Source organism: Podarcis melisellensis (assembly GCF_964234715.1).
Source record: "Podarcis melisellensis genome assembly, chromosome: 2".
NCBI classification, from domain to species: domain Eukaryota; kingdom Metazoa; phylum Chordata; class Lepidosauria; order Squamata; family Lacertidae; genus Podarcis; species Podarcis melisellensis.
The window spans coordinates 69,416,977-69,437,358 of NC_138529.1; the positions used below are offsets into that span (position 1 = coordinate 69,416,977).

The following is a 20,382-nucleotide window of genomic DNA, read 5'->3' on the forward strand; positions in this document are numbered from 1 at the left end:
AGTGCAGGCAGGGGGCAGGAGAGGGAGGAAACCCCACTGTACTAGGAGGAGTCCTTGTGCTGGCTTCCACCAGGTTAGTTTTACCCAGTACCTTCTGCTTAATTTCTGCCTATTGTGCAGCTGTTAAAAGGAACATAACCTCCATCAAGGGGGTGGGCTGCAGTGTCCCACTTCTGAGATATCTGGGCCACTTTGGAATCCGAAGCAACAAAGGTTTAAAGTGCTCCAAACCAAAATGGGATTTCAGTACAAATTTCTAAACTAAGGCAACTTGCTTTCCAAAGCAGTGCAGCAGGTTACAAACCATTTTTTGGAAGAAGAAAAAAGGCATAGCCCTAGTAGCAATCCTACCAGGAATTGAAATCTTCTTGTTTCTTCGGACAAATTTCCTGTAATATGACAATATGGAATTTTGATGACTTCACAGTCAAGGGTATTCCTACTAAATGTATTCCAGTCAGTGAAAGGCTGTCTGCTTGTGAGGAGAAAAGCAAAGATGAACAGGAGATTGCAGAGAAAATTGGTGATTTATTTGCATCAGTTTTCATACAGAAATATCTACCCTGGGGCTACTCTTGATTGTGAGAGTTCTTGGGGAGTGAATGAAATAAAGCAGTGCTGGATCAACATGATAAATTAAAGTGTCATCAATCATCTGAAAAGGACAGTATTCAGCTGAGAGCTGTGACTATGGGAGTTGACAAATGTATAATAGATCACAAGGGAAGGATGCTACATTGGAACACTTTAAGGACAATTGACTACGATTTCTAAAGATGCTTCAGGTGATTTCAAAAGTCAGAATCTAGCAAAGCTATAAATGTTAGTAGGAAAAGCATTGACAAAAAGAGAAGGAAAATACATTGGTAATGTCTTGGAAATTAACTAACTTTAATGGAAACGGGTAATAAATTCAGGAGGTCCCAGTGTTAAAATTTCCCCAGTGTTAAAATTAAGCTATATAGGAATTGTTCTTGAAGCTACAAACACGAGCCTGACCAAACTGCGGGAGGCAGTGGAAGACAGGAGTGCCTGGCGTGCTCCGGTCCATGGGGTCATGAAGAGTCGGACACGACTAAACGACTAAACAACAAAAGGAATTGTCGGTGCAGATGTCCATGCCAATGTGTGGGCATCTGAGTGCAGGACCAACAGTGCGCCCAATTCCTCGGAGCAGGACCAGCAGCAGGACCTTCTTCCATAGTAATCATATGCTCTCATGTTTTTTAAAAATAAAATAAAGGAGGTTACTGTATTTCAGTACAACTGTGAAGTGAGGATTCTTGTACTGTACATTGTGGTCTACTAGTTTAGAAACAGTTCCCTAATGATAGGAAGTTTGAAACTCATTTCTCTGGATTGTTTCTGGCCCTTATTTGTTTGTTAGAAATGTTGTCTACCCCTCCTTTCAGTATTCCAACTCTAAGAGCAGCTAACAACCCAAATTAAAAACAATTAAACATATATAACAATGTTTAAAATATTAAAACATGAAAGAGTGACAGTAGGTAAAATTAAAGTAACATTGTGTGTGTGTTTCTTTTTCTTTTCATGGTGCCAATATGAAAGCACTACCAAGTGGGCCTGCCTGAGGAGAATGTTCAACAGTCGGGGTTCTACCAAAAAAACAAACCAACCAAGATACCAACAACCAGAGATGGGTCTTAGGTAATTATTTTAATCCAGATTTGGGCAAAGATGTAGGTTGGGGTTGTCAGTGTGATGCCCTCCAGATGTAGTGTACAGTCATAGTGTAGTGGTTGGAGTTTTGGACCAAGACCTGGGAGACCAGAGTTCAAATCCTCACTCAGCTGTGAAGCTCACTGGATGGTAACCTTGGACAAGTCATAATCTCTTGGCCTAGCCTACCTCACAAGGTTGTTGTGAGATTTAAATGAGGAGCAAGAGAACCATGTGTACCACATGTTTTTTCCTTGAAGAAAAAGGTGAGATATAAATGCAATAAATAAATAATGTTTGTTGGACTCCAACTCCCTTCAGCTCCAGCCAGCAAAGTCAATGGACAGGGATGACAACAGTTGTAGTCCAGCAACATCTGGAAGGCCATAGGAACTATAATAGATGATCAGCCTGGGCACAAATATTCATAATCAAACCTAATGACTGATACTCTTTGAAATGGTTTGCATTGGACTTGTAAAATTTTTCATTCTCCCCATGACAATAAGTTCTTATTCCTCCTGGTGTTCATACATTTTCCTCCCCTTTTGTCTTTGGCCTCAAAATTCTTGATGACGATGATTTATTGAACATCTGGCTGCAGCAACAAAGTGGAGTTTAAAAGTGTCACACTGGCAAGAGAATGTGGATAAGTATGGTACTAGAAGGACTGTGTCTCTGAACAAACAACTCCTGGCAGAAGCCTTCCTTGAGTGCACAAGATAATCCCAACCAACCATTTAAAAAACAAAACAGAACACAAAACACAAACAGTAACAGCAAATAACCCAGCTCAGTTACAGTTAATGGAGTTGGCTCCCTGCGGCTTAAACAGGTGTAAGTTAAAGATACAGAACAGCAGCAGTTTCTTTCCCTCTCTCCCTCCCTCCCTCCCTGAGCTATCCTAATAATGGATGAGCTGAGAAAGGATGTGTTTGATGAATGACCCAGTGGAACAGCACTGAGGCCCAATGCAATAACACGGACCAGGTACGGAGTGATTCCTGTCAGCTTTGAGGGGGGCAGTCAGCAGGGAGAGGGGGGCACATGATCAGGAAAAAAAGAATGAGCAAAACTAAACCAAATCACCATACTTAAACTCTTTAATGAGTCACTTTGGGAAGAAAACCCTCTAAACTTTGGAAGAAAACATAGGGGATAAGAACCCAGGAAGCCCAACAAGGAATTCAGCCCCAAAGGTGAATACAATTTGGCAAGGGCAGTTTCCCCACCGTGCCTCCCTCTCCCTAGTTTTTCTTTTCCTGCTTACAGATTCAGCACAAGAATTAGTTAAAAACCTGAATAGAAATAAATGAGTCATGTGATTTTCTTGACAGTGTGGAGAAAGCAGTATACGTTGCTCCAAAACAGCTCCTGTTACTCTTCCTGCCCTGCTGTAACCCACCCACAATGCAGCCTAGCTAAAATTACCAGCCTAAAATTACGCTAATGGATGTGAATTCGTTGACACTTGTCCCTTTGCCATGAGCCCTCTCCTCCTGGTGCCGCCGTTGCTGGTGGCAGTTGCTACTCGCTGTGACACGCCTCTTTCTGGTGTGCAATTTAGTCTCCTGTCAGTTGAGCAGGAAAAGCTGAGACAAAACCGCAAGAAACATGGGAGGTGGTTGTGAATAGTGGGGGGGGGGGGGGAGGAAGTGAAGGTACATCAGAAATTACCCTGATCTTATGACTCAGAATAAATCAACACAAGACTGCCAAGTCTTGAAATCAAAAACTCTGGTAATGGGGTGTGGCCCACAGAGGAAGTACAGGTCAGGGCAGAACCCAGGAAACAAGAGGGGTCTTCCCAAAAACAGTATGGGAGGGGGGGAAATCACTGGCTACAAAAAAAATAAAACTGGCCTTGCCCCTGAACCTAAAGCAAAAAAACCCACAAACCCACATACAAACATGGAGTTAATTATGCCAACTCTACATGTTGAAAAATCTTAATTCTCTCTCTTCTCCAGTGGCGTAGCGTGGGTTGTCAGCACCCGGGGCAAGGCAAGTAATTTGTGCCCCCTAACCCGTGGATTTGCGCCCCCTAACCCTAACCCCCAGATGTTGCGCCCGGTGCGGCCGGCCCCCCCTGCACCCCCCACGCTACGCCACTGCTCTTCTCTCTTCATCTGAGACCTTTGCTTATGACATACTAAAGCTACTGTGATCAAATCAATATTACCATGATGACTTCTAATTTTAAGAGGCCACATTCGTCTCGGCCCCCATAATCACGTGGCCACTGCCACTTGGATACATCAAAGGGTTTTCTGAAAAATCTGTCATGTGTTAATAAATACCTCTATGTCTATGACTTTCTGTGAGGCCAAGTGTTACTGTTCAAATGATTTCAGATTAATAGCACTGGAAGAGAGGCTAGCTGAATTAAATTTATTTTTGTCCAATTTTCTGTGTCTAAAGTAAAATGCTTTTTTAAAAAAATGCCTAAACTGCAGTAGCGTAGGAAGGCAGGAGCGGGCGAGGGGGCAATCTATCTCCCTCAGGGGGAGTATGGGTTGCTACGCCGGTGCTAAACTGGTCAGCTCTGTTTTGAAATAAAAACAGCAAAGAGCAATTTCATGGGCAAAAAGCAGCTGAGGGAGTTCAGCAGATAACTGGTATGAGGCCTCAGTCTGGATTGGGAGCATATTCCAAATTGTAGCCAAGAGGCTGCTTTTTCTTCAAAATAAAAGTGGCCAGTTGGAGCATGCTTTTTAAAAAAGTGTGTTTATCATAACATGTAGTTTGGCCTGAAGATTACAGTCCTAAGAACACTTACCCAGGGGCCTATGGAACAGGGCCTGTCCAATACATTTTGCTACCTGAGGTGAGGCATTCCATGTACGGAAACCGACTGGGCAGCTGAATCTTACTTCACCATTGGCAATGGGGCAGTGTTTGCCAAACTAGTTTAGGGGGTGTAGGACAGGCCACACGGCACAGTTAGTGGGCTCAGGAAGAACAGTTTGCAGGGAGCTGCTGCTGCCCCTCAACATTTCTACCTGAGGCAGTAGCCTCAGTCTGACCAGCCCTGCCATTGGACATTATGAGCTTTACATCTGAGTAAACATGTGTGGGATTAGGCTGCAGTTCAGTATTATTTACACATTGCTTGGTTGAAATCATTTTAATCTTCTTCACAAGTTACGTTAGTTTGAGTTTATTTGTATCTAGAGGGAAATTATCCCTCACATAGCCCCAACTAATGCAGAGATTAAAGTCACTAGATGCGTAGCTGATTCTGGCACAGAGCCATTGAAAATAGAGGCAAAGGGAAGTTACTTCTTAAGGTTATGGGACCTGAAGTTCCCAGCAAGCTTAGGAAAGCCCAACCAAAGTAATGTGAGATTTAAACTCAACAGGCTATATGTATATATACATTGGATTTATTAAAATAATAACCATATTCCTGAGATTTGGTTAATAACATTGGTTTTTAAAAGGCAATGTATAAATATTAAAATACTGTACACTAAAATAAATCTGTATTTATTTCCGCCTATAGCATGGGGTTGCTGGCACAACTGCTGCAAAGTCTTTAGTGTGCATCCCATCCACTTCAACAGATTGGCCATCTTTAACGTCATTAGTTGTGTAACAAATACCAATCTGTTCCTTTTTGGTCTAGTTCTTGCTAACATAGCACTCTTTCTCCTAGCTCTCCTGGCTCACAATGGCTGGAATTGGTTCTATGTTAATTCTAGCACCATACAAATGTTGCATTGTACACATGTTCACACACAGCATAAAACTATATTCACATTCAAAGAATGCACATGTGGGAGAACCTGACTATATTTGGAGTGATGCTGTTACTTTCACTGTGTGTGCACATAATGTTGTCTCAGCTGCTGAATGTGTGGTAGCATCTTGCAAACCATAGAGCAGCTTTCCCCAGCCTGGTGCCTCCAGATGCTTTCATCTACAAACTCCAATCAGCCCCAGCCAACATGATAGCACAGTTAAGGGATTACGTGAATTGTAGTTAAAACTATTTGTCTAATCAGAATATGTTGATCGGCTACCAGGTGTGTCACTACTTATGCATTATGCATCACCAAAAAAAGAAGACAAATAAGACACTTGATTTATATAAAAATTGTATATGCTGATTTAGAATAGAGAAATGTTTAGTATAGTTTAATAGAAAAATATGCCTGTTGTTTTTGTCCGTGGAGTTTTCTTGGCAATGGCTTGCCAGTTCCTGCTCATGAGTTTGACCAAACTGCGAGAGTGCCTGGTGTGCTCTGGCCCATGGGGTCATGAAGAGTCAGACACGACTAAACAACTAAACAACAACAACAACAACAACTAGAAAAATAGCACATCTCACTACCAAGGGGGGGGGGGCGAGGCAGCTGCCCCTCCATCAGGTAAATAAAAACACCTAACTGAACAATGACGTGACAGATAGCTCAGTTCTGCCCACCCCAACATAAAGTCTGCACCCCTAACAATCCTGGCTACGCCCATGCTCACCACTTTGCCTGTCATGAACTCTGCAGCATTATTGGGATCAAACTTAGGTTGGTGGGCTCCGTCCCAGGAGGAGAAGAAAGGAAAACAGAGGAGGCCAGTTGTTGGGAAATGAGGTCAGAGGAGGCCAGTTGTCTCCATTGTGCCTCAACTTCAGTTGCTTCGGAAAGGGGCGTAAGGATGCCAGCTCTGACCTCTCAGCAGAGTGGAGAGCCTCGGTGGAGGCTAGGGAAAGCTGCAGGCTGCCAGGCGGAGAGGCACTCAGGAGGCGGTAGCATGGGCATAGCTAGGATTTTTGTTGGGGGGGGCAGGCCTTTTGTGGTGGGGGCAAAACCAAAGTTAGCTATGTATTTTTATTTATTTTTATTTATTGGAGGGGGGAGCTGCCCCTCCCTGCCCCCCTTGGCTATGCCCATGAGCAGCATCAGCTGATCAGAAGCCTGAACAAGAGGGTGTGGCATTGTCACCTATAACTAAGCACGACCTCGCAGATGGGCATTCTTGCAAGGTGAGCAAGTCTCATGAATGTGTCATGCCTCAGCTTAAAAGCTTGCCAGGAGGGGTGTGGAAGCTATTGCTTTGTTATTTCTACCCAGTTCTGAACATTTTCCCTGATTCCTAACCTTCAGGTAGATCAGTGATACAATTATTTGTTATACATCAAGCCAGTATTTATTGTGCCTTAAGAAATTGCATAATACAATAGGCCCGGAAATCCGGTAGCTGGCATAATGCATTTCAGAACTATTAGAGTTGCCATCTTTCAGAAAGTAAAATTCCTGACACCAGCAAAGTTGTTATTTTTAGGAAACCACCAAAATTGCTGAGCTTCTTTGGGGAAATCTAACCCCAAAATACCGGTAGTTATTTTAAACTTTCAGAGCTGTTTCCATACATCCGGGTTTTCAGCAAAAATCCCCTGATGCCATTTTTGCACCCCAAAACCAGGACATGTCAGGAATTTTCCTGACATATGGCAAGCCTAGAACTAGCCTAACACCCCACAGAAGTCTTTTTTTCTACCAGGCTTTGCTTCTTCTAGTACAAATGTATGAGCAATGAGCTTTTTAGAAGAGTCCCTGTGAAATCCCACCTTTCAAGGCAAATTTTTTCTGGAACTGGAAGGAAACTACTTCTTTAACAACCCTTCAGCTATTATTTGCATCTGCTGTTCCTACATAGAAAATACCTAATTGATTAACCTTCCTCTCAACTATAAGCAGTGCTTTTTTCTAGGGGTACGAAGGGGTACACATACCCCTAAACGTTTTGTAAATCTTTGTACTTTTGTCCATTTACTGTATTTATTTTCTCCGATTTTAACTATTAAATGGTGATTTTCTTGAAACAAAATGAGAGTACCCCTCAACATTTTTTAGAAAATAAGCACTGACTATATGAGTATTAAACATAAATAAGTGCCTCTATGATTACAAAGGAGAGGGAATTAACTCTGATTAACCCTATGATTGTTTTCCTGAGTTGTTTAAACATAGGAAAAACTTCCAGAAGGATAGTCATGTTAGTCTGTTGCAGAAGAAGCTAGAAGCCAGGTATTACATTACTTTTTTCTTACATATGGGGAGATATTCCTAATAAATTTGGTGCTTGGATTAACTTTTACCACCCACCATTCTACATACAGTGGTACCTCAGGTTAAGTACTTAATTCGTTCCGGAGGTCCGTACTTAACATGAAACTGTTCTTAACCTGAAGCACCACTTTAGCTAATGGGGCCTCCTGCCGCCACTGCGCCACCGGAGCACAATTTCTGTTCTCATCCTGAAGCAAAGTTCTTAACCTGAAGCACTATTTCTGGGTTAGCGGAGTCTGTAACCTGAAGCGTAGGTAACCTGAAGCGTATGTAACCCGAGGTACCACTGTATTAGCTAACTGAACTCTTAAGCCTATATTCCAAGGCAACTTGTTTCACATGATTCAAACTGGAGAGGTAGTCTAGGTGTTTGAACTGGCTCAGTTTCTAACGTGATACAAATAATTCTAGTTTCATAGTTTTTTTCTAAACAAGCCAGGTTCCATTGCTGTCTGAAAACAGACCTGGAAATAAAATACTAGATCATCAACATGCTTTCCTTGGGGAACTATTCACACAATACCTTGGTTTGAACTAATTAGTTAGTTAACATGCCATTGCTTTCAAGCAGGAAACATTTGAGCAAATATTTTATAAGTCTCCTAGGGTCTTTGGCGCAGGCCAAATGCTCTGCAGGTGGAAGAACCCTTTTTAAGCCTCTGATCTTCAGTCTCACTCTTGCCTTGTTTTTAGACAGTAAAGTGATACTCATTAAGAACTTGGCAGAACCAAAGACAAAGAGCATGGATCAACTTGCATACTGCAAGATGTGACAGATTTGAACCTACAGGGGCCAGACCCAAGCCATGCATAGCTTGTAAACAGATTATAATCTGACCAGGTCAATAATTTTAGGCCCTTCAGGATTTGAGACTGTTACTACTTTGAGATGTGGGAAGCTCCATCACGTTTGTCAGTTTGCCTCTGATGGGACCAAGAGAGCGGTAATACCAGGTCTGGTTTTCGTTATCACTACTACTGCATGGTTACTATAGCAACGTACTAGGCCGCACTGCAGAGTTTGCTTCATTATGGTATGGTCTGCATATGATTGCCTGTGTCTGTGAGGAACAGAGACACAAAACCAAATTTAAAGTGGGAATATGGGGTTCCTTTCCTGCCCTCTGCTTTTCATTCTGGATTAGCTTCCAAATGTACAGAAACCAGAACTCTACCTAGCGATCTCATGAGTCTCTATTTTTACTTGGGAATTCAGAGAACAGAGGTACATTTTTATTCCTTAAGAAAATATAATTCATACCCAAGAATCCTGTGAACTCAGGCCAGCAACCAGTGCTGAATATTTGAAATTCAGACCCACAGAGGAGATCCTGAGAGACTCTCACAGTTTGCTATAGCTACAAACCTTTGAAATAAAAAGTGCCTGTGTTAATGCCCATATGAACACGTTGAGGGGGGAAAGCAATTCCTTCCTTTGTTGAGTCTCAGAAATGGACATGTTGATTAAGGCAGAAGACCTATGTGCTTCCTTGGGAGTAAGCACCATTGAATTTAAAGGGATTTAATGCTATGCTACATATACTGGTTCAGGCTGCATGTTTGCAATCCTAAATAAATTTACTACGTCGTAATCCCACTGAGCTCAGTAGAATCTACTTCTAAGTAAACATACATAGGATTATGTAGCACAATAGCCCCAGAAAATGAGATTATTAGTGCTACTATCATTCAGATAAAATCTGACAGAAACTGGCTCACACTTTAGAAACTAAAGTCTAAACTTTAGTATCAGATTTTTAATATAAAAGTATGCCTTAGCCAATTGTACTCAGAAATGGAAAAACAACATTGTGAAAGGAAATAGATGCTGAGACAGGTCAAACTTCTTCAAGTGCTTTATTACATCTACTCCAAACAAAGTTTTCCCCTCCTATTGACATCATGTAGCTCGACAGGTTAGTTTTTCCTATTACATAAATTTCTTTCCCTCAAGAAGATGGGTTTGCAGAACAATAATAAGGAAGGCCTGGGGAAGTGCAAAGTTGGGAATCCTCTGCAGCATCTGAAGACTTTCTGGCTTCTGCAAGCCAGGCTGAAAGAAGTGTTGGTGGGGTTTTTCTTTCTTTTTCTGCTACACCAGCTGCACTCTCCAAGCTATCATGGGCATGGATCTCTCAGGTGGTTCATGGGATTTAGGAGCCAGTCGATCACAAGTCTCCAGTGCCCTGCCACCTCCACCTCCCAAAATGGCTTGTTTCGGGAACTTTTTGCTCCCTACTGTAGGCAAGAGGACCACTGGAGGTAATTTATTGCCCACTTGAGTGGAGATGGTACAGTGGTACCTCGCAAGACGAAATTAATTCGTTCCGCGAGTTTTTTCTTCTTGCGAGTTTTTTGTCTTGCGAAGCACGGTTTCCCATAGGAATGCACTGAAAATCAATCAATGCGTTCCTATGGAAACCGCCTTCAGACCAGGTCCGGGGACAGTCTGTCCCCCGACCTCTTCTGAAGGCTGGGGGGGGGGAGACAAGGGCTTTTCTTCCCACCGCCAGCCTTCAGAAGGCTGTTCTGAAGGCTGGCGGTGGGAAGAAAAGCCCTTCTCCCCACCTCCCACCCCGCAAGCTCTGGGGACAGGAGGGCTTTGCTGCCGACCGCCAGCATTTTAAAAGCCCCCGGGACAGCGAAGACTTCTCCGCTGTCCCGGGGCAATTTTAAAATGCTGGAGGGTGGCAGCGAAGCATCCGCTGTTCCGTGGGCTTTTAAAATGCTGGGGGTCGGCAGCAAAGGGTTCGCTGCCGCCCGCCAGCATTTTAAGATCGCCCCGGGACAGCGGAGAAGTCTCCGCTGTCCCGGGAAGGCAGGCGGGGGGGAGCAAAGACTTTTGCCCCCCGCCAGCCTTCAGAAGAGGTCCAGGACCTCTTCTGAAGGCCGGCGGTGGGCGAAAGTCTTTGCTCCTGACAGCCAGCATTTTAAAAGAGGTCCCCAGAGATTTCCCTATGGGCTTTCTTCTTGCGAAGCAAGCCCATAGGGAAATTCGTCTGGCGAAGCACCTCGAAAAACGGAAAACTCTTTCGTCTTGCGAGGTACCACTGTACCTCCATTGTACCCATCCTACCCCAAGCCATCACTTGCGGATGTGTGTGTTAGTATCACAGCCCTTTAAAGGTATACTGTCCAGATCAAAGGAAATAATAGTACCTCTCTATTCAGCCTTGGTCAGATCACACCTGGAATACTGTGTCCAATTCTGGGCCCCACAATTCAAGAAGGATGTTGACAAGTTGGAACGTGTGCAGAGGAGGGCAACCAAGATGATCAAGGGCCTGGAAACTAAGCCTTATGAGGAATGGTTTAGGACAGGTGTAGGCAACCTAAGGCCCGTGGGCCAGATGCGGCCCAGTCTGGTTTAGGAGGTGGGTATATTTAGCCTGGATAAAATAGGTCTGAGAGGAGATTAGTCTGGAAAGGTCTGAGAGGAGATATGATAGCCATCTTCAAACATCTTAAGGACTGTCACATGGAAGAGGAAAGGAGGCTGCTGCACCTTTAAGAAGAAATTTCAATAACTGTAGTTTGCATAAGAAGTTGAAGTTCTCTGTTCTACATAGCTATTAAAAAGTGCAGGAACCCAGTGCTGCTTTTCTTCTGGCCACACTAACTGGAGGCTGTCACATCCACACTATACATTAAATGCACATAGCTTCCCCCCAAAAAATGGAAACTGTAGTTTGTTAAAGGTGCTGGAAATTGTAGCTCTGTGAGGAGTAAACTACAGTTCCGATTATTCTTTGGGGGAAGTCATGTGCTTTAAATGTATGATGTGGAAAGGAAACTATTTGTTGTTAACATGCAACAGTTCCTGCATTGTTTCATAATTCTAAAAAAAAGGTAAAGGACCCCTGACAGTTAAGTCCAGTCGCAAACGACTCTGGGATTGTGGCGCTCATCTCGCTCTATAGGCCGAGGGAGCCGGCATTTTGGACAGCAGCTATCGGGACACGATTAATACATCTGGATAAGGTGGGTTATGATTTGCAGTTATGTAGCTAGAGGGAAGTTACCATATCATCAATGCCTGAGAAAAACAACTCATGACTTTGGGCAAACTATAAAAAATTGTCAAGACCAATTCTGTAGACTTGGACGTAGAAAGGGATGCTAATAATAAAACTGTCACCTTCTGTATCTGCCTCACAACCACCGTTCTGATAATGACATCTCTATCAGAGTGTTTCCAGATGACCCAATAGCTTCCAGAGTACTTTTGGTATCTCTTCGGTTAATATTAAGCCTGAGTCTCTTATCATTTCCTCAAGGTAAAGTTATTGATCCAATAAACAACCCCCTCTAGCAAGAGAGGAAAGCTGCTTGTGAGACTCACAGCTTGCCTTTTAAGTTCTGTATCGATCAACAAACAAAGTGTTTCACCTGGTAGCTGGGCATGAATGAGGAATTAATCTTATATTCTGTTCCTTTCTGAAGGCAACTAGTTACTGCTTATGAAACTGTATCATTCTTGAATGCCTATTTTCCCACAAATAAACTAGGTAGAAGAGTTATTGGGGAATTGTGCATGGTCTGGACCCTACAGCTACTCCTCTTTTTTGTTGTCTGTGTCATTAGACAGTGATAACAGCAGCAAGATAGAGTGGGGCTGAAGAATCAGCTACTTCTGTGCATTTGTTTCCCTAACTACCAGCTCCAGTTTCATCCATTTCCTTAAAATGAGGACCAAATAACCTTACAGTGGTCACATTCCTTGCTGGGCATGTGCCTACTACAACAAGTGGGAGACGGGAAGTGGGGGGCAATTAGAAGCCACGGCTGCCTCATGCCCCGATTTAGCAGCGCTGGGAGAACTTCCATTTTGCAACATGGCACTCCTACTCTTTCCTATTGCAAAGCACTAGCCAAAACCAGATTTGCTTAGCTTTCAAGCTAGAACTATATTAGGTTGTTCTGCTGAAGACAATAAACTCTTTGTTGAATTCATTCAATGTAGTAAGGAAATACTCACAGGGTATTTCTCCCAAAAAAATTTCATGGGACAAAAATAATGGGTTGTACTCAACAAGTTTCTATTCAGAGTAGACCAAACTGAATTAATGAACCTAAGTTAGTCATGTCCATTAGCTTCAAAGGGTCTACTACTCTGAGTGGACTAGCACTGAATACAATCCTATGACATGTATACCTGTCAAACAGTTTTCTAAACAAGCTGGATTTTTCTTGTTCTTCTTCCTACAAGGACTATTTGGTAAGCACTGTCATTCCAATGGAAGGTTGTGTCTCAAATAGATACAAAGCAAACCAAAGATAATTAAGATATGATCACTATTTCTACATAAATTCTCTTTGGGGGCATTCTCTGACATTTAGCAAAAGGCAAACCCCATTGGCTTTGGTGCAGAAGTAATCCAGATTTGTCAGATTATTTTTCTGAATGTCTGCTGAACATCTGAAAATACTGCAGTAGATCCAGATTATTTCTAGGCCAAAGACAATGAGATCTGCTGCACTGATATGAGATAATAGCATCATTGGCCCACATCAGCACACCCCAGATCTTCTCTAGACCTAATGTGCTGAGGAGGGGGTTTACGGGTCTGTCCTCCCCCATCACAAGCCATTTCTTCCCAACATTTTCCATCTGGAGTTTTCAATACACATAGTGGCAAAATCCATAATTTGCTACCCTAACTAGAATTGTTTGTGTAAATGTAGGCCAGAAGCCTGCTCAAAATCAAGGGAAAGTAAATTATGAGAGAAGAGACTAAAAATAAGCAGTTTACCAAATAGTCAAAAGAGTTTATGTAGGTCCCCTCAGGACAGGTTCACCAGCAAGAGTATTTTGTGCCAGACACTCATATCTAACTGTGTTTATAGCTCATAAACATGCTCAGGAGCATTTTGACCCTGATGGTCAGTTAAGGGGGAATGCCTTTACTTAGCTTCCTATCGTGCTTTGCAGTTTTATAGTGCAAGCATTTCAACCAGATTGAACTAGTGCAACTTTGATGAAGAAGACGGGACTGAGCCTCAGGCCAGAACACTGGAACACATTCCAGCAAAATACATGTTCATCAATCTATGCTCAAGAATCATCCAACACTGTAATATTTAACTTTCAGGGAACGTCTTATTGATTTTATCAGGCTGGATTTACACATGATACTAATGCTTGGGGGAAATGCAACTTAACAGAAGTCACTCTCTTTTCTTGTTTTTAAGTTATCCTACCATCTTCTCCCTCAGGTAGTACATTATCTGCACAAATCAATACAACTCACAACACGTCTTTTAGAATTCCCCAGCCCCTGAAAGTTCCAACTAGGTTTTTTTTAGTGTCAGAAACACTAAGGGGTAATTGCTGTGGGATGGGGATGCTAGTGCAAAAAGCTGAGGGCAGGGGAGTCTTCTGTACACACACTGTACAGTACTTGCAAAATCATCTTCTTGAAATCTAATAATACATTGATTTTTGATACATCGTGGGACTTCAGAAAAAAATTATAGACTAGCTTTCTAGTTAGAGCAATTTGTCTCTCCTATGCTATTTTTTCTAGAAACTAACTTAACACCTCCAGATACTGTCGCTCTCTTCACAATGTCTTCATTCCTGATTTCTCTTTTTTCACTCTGTTCTGCCGCCGTCGTCGCCCCCCTCCCTGATTCCAAAGATAATGTGCTGTTATAGTTGTGCACTGCACCCAAATTTCCGCTTGCAGACTTCTGCTTCTGCTCTTAAAAGTATGTGGAGTCCTCTTTGTAAATACTTAAGGGCCAGTATTAACCAGTGGCAGCCCAAGACAGATTGTTACCTGAGACAGAGCCCAGATGTGACAAACACACATCCCATGTCAGGGCTAAAAGCCTGGGTGCACCATTCCAACCCCAGTTAGAGGCACTGTACTGTAGAATTGGAGGGGATCCTAAGGGTCATCTAGTCCAACCCCCTGCAATGTAGGAATCTTTTGCCCAATGTGGGGCTTGAACCCATGACCCTGAAATGAAGAGTCTCATGCTGACTGAGCTATCCCTGCCTTCATCCATTATGGCACAGTCTCATGGGGCCTGAATCAGGTTACTTCACCCATTTGCCTTGCAGGTTCAATCCTGATATTCATTCACAATTTGACTATTTTTTAACGCATATTAACAAAAATGGGATCTTTCTGTTTTTTAAAGTATTTTTATGTTAAATTTTCAGATTATACATTTCAAAATAAACATATTTCATTATAGCCATACATTCAGTGACTTCCCTCCTTCCCCTTCCAAGGGTCTTTTAATTTACCCACCATTCCTGCATATTTTGTATATCCGTCTAATTCAGTTCTCCAATCTTACATCCCTTTGCAATATATTATACTGTTGAATTTACCTTAATACTGGGAACATTTTCAACTGTCTACAATTATTTAGTACACTCAGCAAAAGAAATCCACTCCTCTTTAAATACTTGCTCTTCTTGCGCTCTTATTTTACTTGTTAGACCTGCTAACTCTGTATATTCTGTCTTAAGTTACCAATCCTCCTTCCTAGGAACCTCCCTCACCTTCCATTTTTTGGCTAACAAGATCCGAGCCAATGTTGTTGCATACATAATTAAGTTTTTTTGAGACCTGGGTATCTCTGTCTGCACCATTCCTAACAAGAATGCTTCTTTTTGGAGGGGAATGTTTTAAACATTTTTTTATCTCATTATATGTCATTTCCCAATATTCTTTAACTATTTTGCATGCTCACCACATATGAAAAAAGGTTCCTTCCACTTTTTTACATTTCCAACACAAATCCGATTTCGATTTATACATTTTAACTAATCTACTCAGGGTTAGATACCATCTATGAATAATTTTCATGTAGTTCTCTTTCAATGTGTAGCATACTGTGAATTTCAGGTCTTCCAAAGATTCTCCCAGAGCTTTAGTTCTATATTATATCCTATGTCAGTTGCCCAGTTGGTCATTGAAGCTTTAACCAGCTTGTCTTTTTTCCCCCATTCCAATAAGAGTTTTTACATTTTAGACAATAGTTTTTCCTTATTCTGCAATTACTCTCTTTCAAATTGTGAACTTTGGTCTAAGAAACCATTTTTCTCATCTAGTTTAAACATGTCATAAGGCTGATAATACTGTAACCACTCAATAACTTTGGATATTTGAAATTTGGCAGCACAGTCTTCATCCTCAAGGAACAAGTCACAGGGTGGGAATGGAAAAATCTCATTGCCCCAGAGGCTGTTTTTCACAGTGTAACAACCCCCTGTCCAATAAAGCAAGATGAAAGAGCACCTTTGCTGCCAGAGTGAAGTAAAGTGAAGTAAAGTGATTAAGAGCTCATTAGACCCCCTGTATGCTCTTTTTACAGCTCCTCCTCTACACAAAGCACCAAGATGAAGCTAATGCATCTAGACAAGCGAACAACAAGAGGTGATGAGCCCTCCCTGCTCAGCATAGAACTGCAGGCAGTGGTGGGTTTGGGGAGAGTCAAAGAGATTCTTCGGCTTTTTAAAGGTATTGTGCAAATGGCACTGAAATTAGAAAGTGGTAAGTAGAACATGGAGGGGTGGGGGGGGAGGGATGAAAAGGGGTAAATATATCCTAAGTCTTAGGAACATGAGGTGAGAAAAAATCTTATATAGGTGAGGATTTGAAAGAGTCTATTGAAAACCAAAATAGGATCATTATCACATGGGGCGCTGTGGGTGGACAGTGTGAGCAAGCCATTAATTGCAAAACGATTCACACTGCACCCCTGTGTCCTCATTCTTGAACCAATTTGCTTTTTCACATATGCCTGAGTGACTCAGGACATGCTGAAATGACTGTTCATTTGCAGCAGGTTCCTTTGACACAGATCAATATGGCTCTGTCTCACTACCTATATAGAGACAAACCACCTGGTGAGGTTACTTAGCCCATTGCAAGTGCTTATTCAGGGAACTCAGCCATGCTAGCGAACAGCAGTTAATCTAGCACTTTTGTCCTAAATGCAATCCTAAATCCCCATTGATTTCAATGGTGATTACTTCCACTAGCAAGCGACCACACTACATGTGATACTCTGTTGCAGGCAGTTTGCTAATGACTCCCCCACACCTTTTACAAAGAGTGCCTTCAAAACCAGAAGATCTGCATGGAGGAGGGAGGAAAATGCCAGAGGGAGAAAAGTTAAGAAGTGTCTCATGTGGGTTTTCCACTTTATGTTTCAGCCTCCATAGCTACATTTTAAAGAGAAAAATATGTCATGGAAAAGAGTGGAATATATTGTTTCTGGCAACTTTCAAATTACTTGTTGTGAGGGTCTTTGTTTTTTTATTTTTTAAAAAAATGTTTATTGCTTTTATCATGGTGCTGTCTGCCATCTTGAGCTGCTCTGGGGAGGAGGGGCAGGTTTTTAAAAAATAATCACCACCATCATACAGGGCCTCGCTTGTGATTTGGCCCTCATTCAGAGGCAGTTTTAGGGTAGTGCAAGTGGGGCGGCCGCACTGGGTGCTGCGCTGCAGGAGGCACCACAACACTGCTGTAGAATTGAGCATGAAATCCAGGGGGGGCGGGATTTGGCGTTGCACAGGGCGCTGCTGAAATTTGAGAGCCCACCACTGCCTCATTGCATTCAAAATGGCAGCTTAAATTGGTGGCTGTGTTTCTCTCAGTTTAGCAAGCCCACTTCCATTCTGTTGCACTGATTCTCCTAATCTGTTTGTTTCGTTCTTTGGTTCTCTCCATAATCAGCAAAAAGTGAGGGTGTGTACAAGATAAAACAAATAGCATGAGTGATTGAGTCAGAGGAGAAGTTTCTGATCTTATTTTTATTACTAAACCCTGCCTAGAGGACAAATGTAGTTTTACCATAAGTGTTTTAGCTGCTGATACAGGTTCTCAGCCCATGGGAAACACTGAGGTTGAAAAGCCTGGCTCCCCAACCCTCCCCTTGCATAGGCAGCTACCACATTTTCCTCACCCAGGGTAATCGTTTGTGTATTTAATGTTCATCCGGGACAGACTCTTACGCCTTAGGAATTGCTGTCAGCTGTGTCAGGTGCTTCCTATATTTTTCACGGTATTTATACTTCACAAAGAAGGACTACAATGAGCCCTTTCTTGGTCTGGTATAAATGAATGTGGTTAACTTAGGCCCATTCATTTCAGTGGGTATACTGTCTGTATGGGTTGTTAGGGGAGTGGTAGTACTTCTGGCGGGAGACACACCATGCTCCTTCTGGGGTAGTTTGTCCAGCTTTGGTCCCCACCCTGCACTCAGCTCTCATCTGTGGCTCCTAGAAACTGTCAGCATGTGACAGCGGCCACACACCAGGAAATGGCTTCAACTGGCCAGATAAACCAGGTGAGGGTAGCTGATAGGTCTCACACCCTTGGTGAGTTAGGGACTTCCCCTGCATGCGAAGAGAGGCTCCAGTAGATTGAGCGGACAACACCAATAGTGGGTCCAATCATCAAGAAGGCAGTTTCTGCACATGCTGTAAAGGGAAGTGGGGGCAGATGGGGCTCGTTAACCTGAGAAGGTAGCCCATCTCGGAGAAGGAAAACTCTGACCCTAAACCTCTGCTGCATTGCAGGATATCTTTGGGAGAAGAAAAGGCTAAGGAGTAAACCCTACACAAATCAGGATTGGAGTCCCTAAGACAATTTGGATGGCACTTTGTACGCCTCTTTTGGCAACTCTTGCAGCCATGCTGGTGCCAAACATATTGCTCTGCTTTCCTTTGCACCACATCAGTGAAGCCAAGAGGGGGTGTTGTTGTCTGGGCAGCCCAGGACCTCCATACACACTGCCCAGGCTTGTGCCATGGGGAGGTCATTTTGGTGCTGCTAATGCAGTGGTTTGACTTTACCCCCAAGAGTGCACTCCATTGTCTGTCAAGACAGATTGATGCCAACAACAACTTGAGTAGAACTTTGTTGGATACAACCCAGAGCCTCTGTGCGTGCAATTCGTATCTATGTAGAAGTTCTGATGCAGAAGCTGAGGACACAAGCTTAGGTTAAAATGGGTTGGATGTCTTGAATGGGACTTGTCTGTGACATAAGCCATCAGCTGCTGATTGTGCTACCTTTACTGGGAAGACACTTGTGTAAATGGCGTTTCCATGCGCTCTGGCTTCTGTTACAGTGTTCCATTACACCAGAAGCAGTTTAGTCATGCTGGCTACATGATCTGGGAAGCTGTTTATGGACCAATGCCGGCTCTCTTGGCCTGAAGCAAGATGAGTGCTGCACCCCATAGTCACCTTTGACTGGACTTAACCATCCAGGGGTCCTTTACCTTTACCTTACTTGTGTATGTGACAGCACCATCACTAGACTGAACAGGCTCCTCTGAGGGGCTCTATTTCTGGCCCCTTTCCTACAATGAACATCTGTGTACCTGCTAAATCAGTGCCTGTGTAAGATCCAGATCACTGTCTCCAAATTAACCCATTTGTTTCAAGAGGATCAAAATCTGGCCTGCCCCAGCATTTAGATCTTCTCAGCACATACCCTGTATCAAAGGGGTCAGTAAGCAAGTGATCCTCCCACAACACAACTATTCTTCCTGGAAAAGCCAGTCTCTTTTCATTCTGCATGCCTTTTGAGAACATTCAGCTGTATTTCCACATTTGATTGAAAATCCCTGCAAAAGGGATCAGGGCACAATCCTGACAGGGCTGGCTTTCCTCAGTTCCATTTGTGGCCTCCTGCAATTCTCACGCCTACCCCCTGGTTTGGGGTTTGAAGATTACCGGTGCAGATGGGAGCCAGGCAGAAAACAGCAATATAGAAAGCTGCCCTTGGTGAAGTTGCACTTCTAAAAAAAGAAAAAGAAAAAAGTAGAGGAAGTATAGCCAAGTGCTGAATTGTAGCTGACAGTTTAGCAGGGGCCCAGCAGGAAGGGGGTTGCTTTGAAGTCACAAAGCCCCAAAGCCTTTAAAACACTTTCCCTTTTGGGTTGCATGCTGTGCTGTACCAGTTAAATACTTTGAAGGTTTGGGGCTTATATGTCTGGATAAGTCCTAAGTCTCCAGTTTGGTGAAGGTCATTGGTCTTGAGGGACAGTGTTTATCTAGTCTGAGAGTGAGTTCATGCAATCAATATGTCTGTGGTTGGTTACCTGGCCGTAGGAGCAGACATCTGTCAATTTTTAAATATGCTTTCTCTCCAAATGGGAATGTGTGGATATTCCATTAATTTTACTTTACTGGAAGAGAAAGGTTGTTGTAAGCGAGGGCTGCTACCCACCCATCATCCACCCCAAATACATAAAACAGAGGAGGTACATTTAACGGCTGTGTGGAATATGACTAAAGCTTTTGTTCAGGGGTTATTCATTAATAAAAATTTCATTCCTGATTAAGAAAAGGAATGAAGAGAGATTGGCATTGTTGAATATGGCAAGGGAGTTAGAACTGAAGCACAAATAAAGGGTTTAGTGAGGATTAGAAACTGCAAGAAAAAAGATTAGAACATTGGACTATGGAAGGTGGAGAAGGTTTCAAAATGTACAAAACTAATGTTTTAAGAAAGAAGTAAACAAGGTAAATGAATAAGAAAGAAGATGGGGGTGGGGAACAGAATAGCCCCCCCCCACCTGAAGGTCAGGAGACAAGCACTTTATTTTGAATGGTTTAGTGGTTGAATATTGGAAATGACTTATAGTCAGG

At 42.8% G+C, this 20,382-nt stretch overlaps 1 protein-coding gene across 3 annotated transcripts in view; it reads left to right on the forward strand.

Annotated features, from left to right (window-relative positions):
- Positions 1-20,382, forward strand: part of LOC309363888 (uncharacterized protein) — a 71,030-nt gene that overhangs the window by 11,007 nt on the left and 39,641 nt on the right. The window contains exons 4-5 of one of the 3 annotated variants that reach the window (XM_081900414.1): positions 1,570-1,668; positions 16,086-16,231. In XM_081900414.1, the coding sequence (XP_081756540.1) occupies positions 1,570-1,668; positions 16,086-16,231 (245 nt within the window). Of the gene's footprint in view, positions 1-1,569; positions 1,669-16,085; positions 16,260-20,382 lie in introns of those variants that run through there. The other 2 variants (XR_014165620.1, XR_014165621.1) reach the window with 2 other exon arrangements.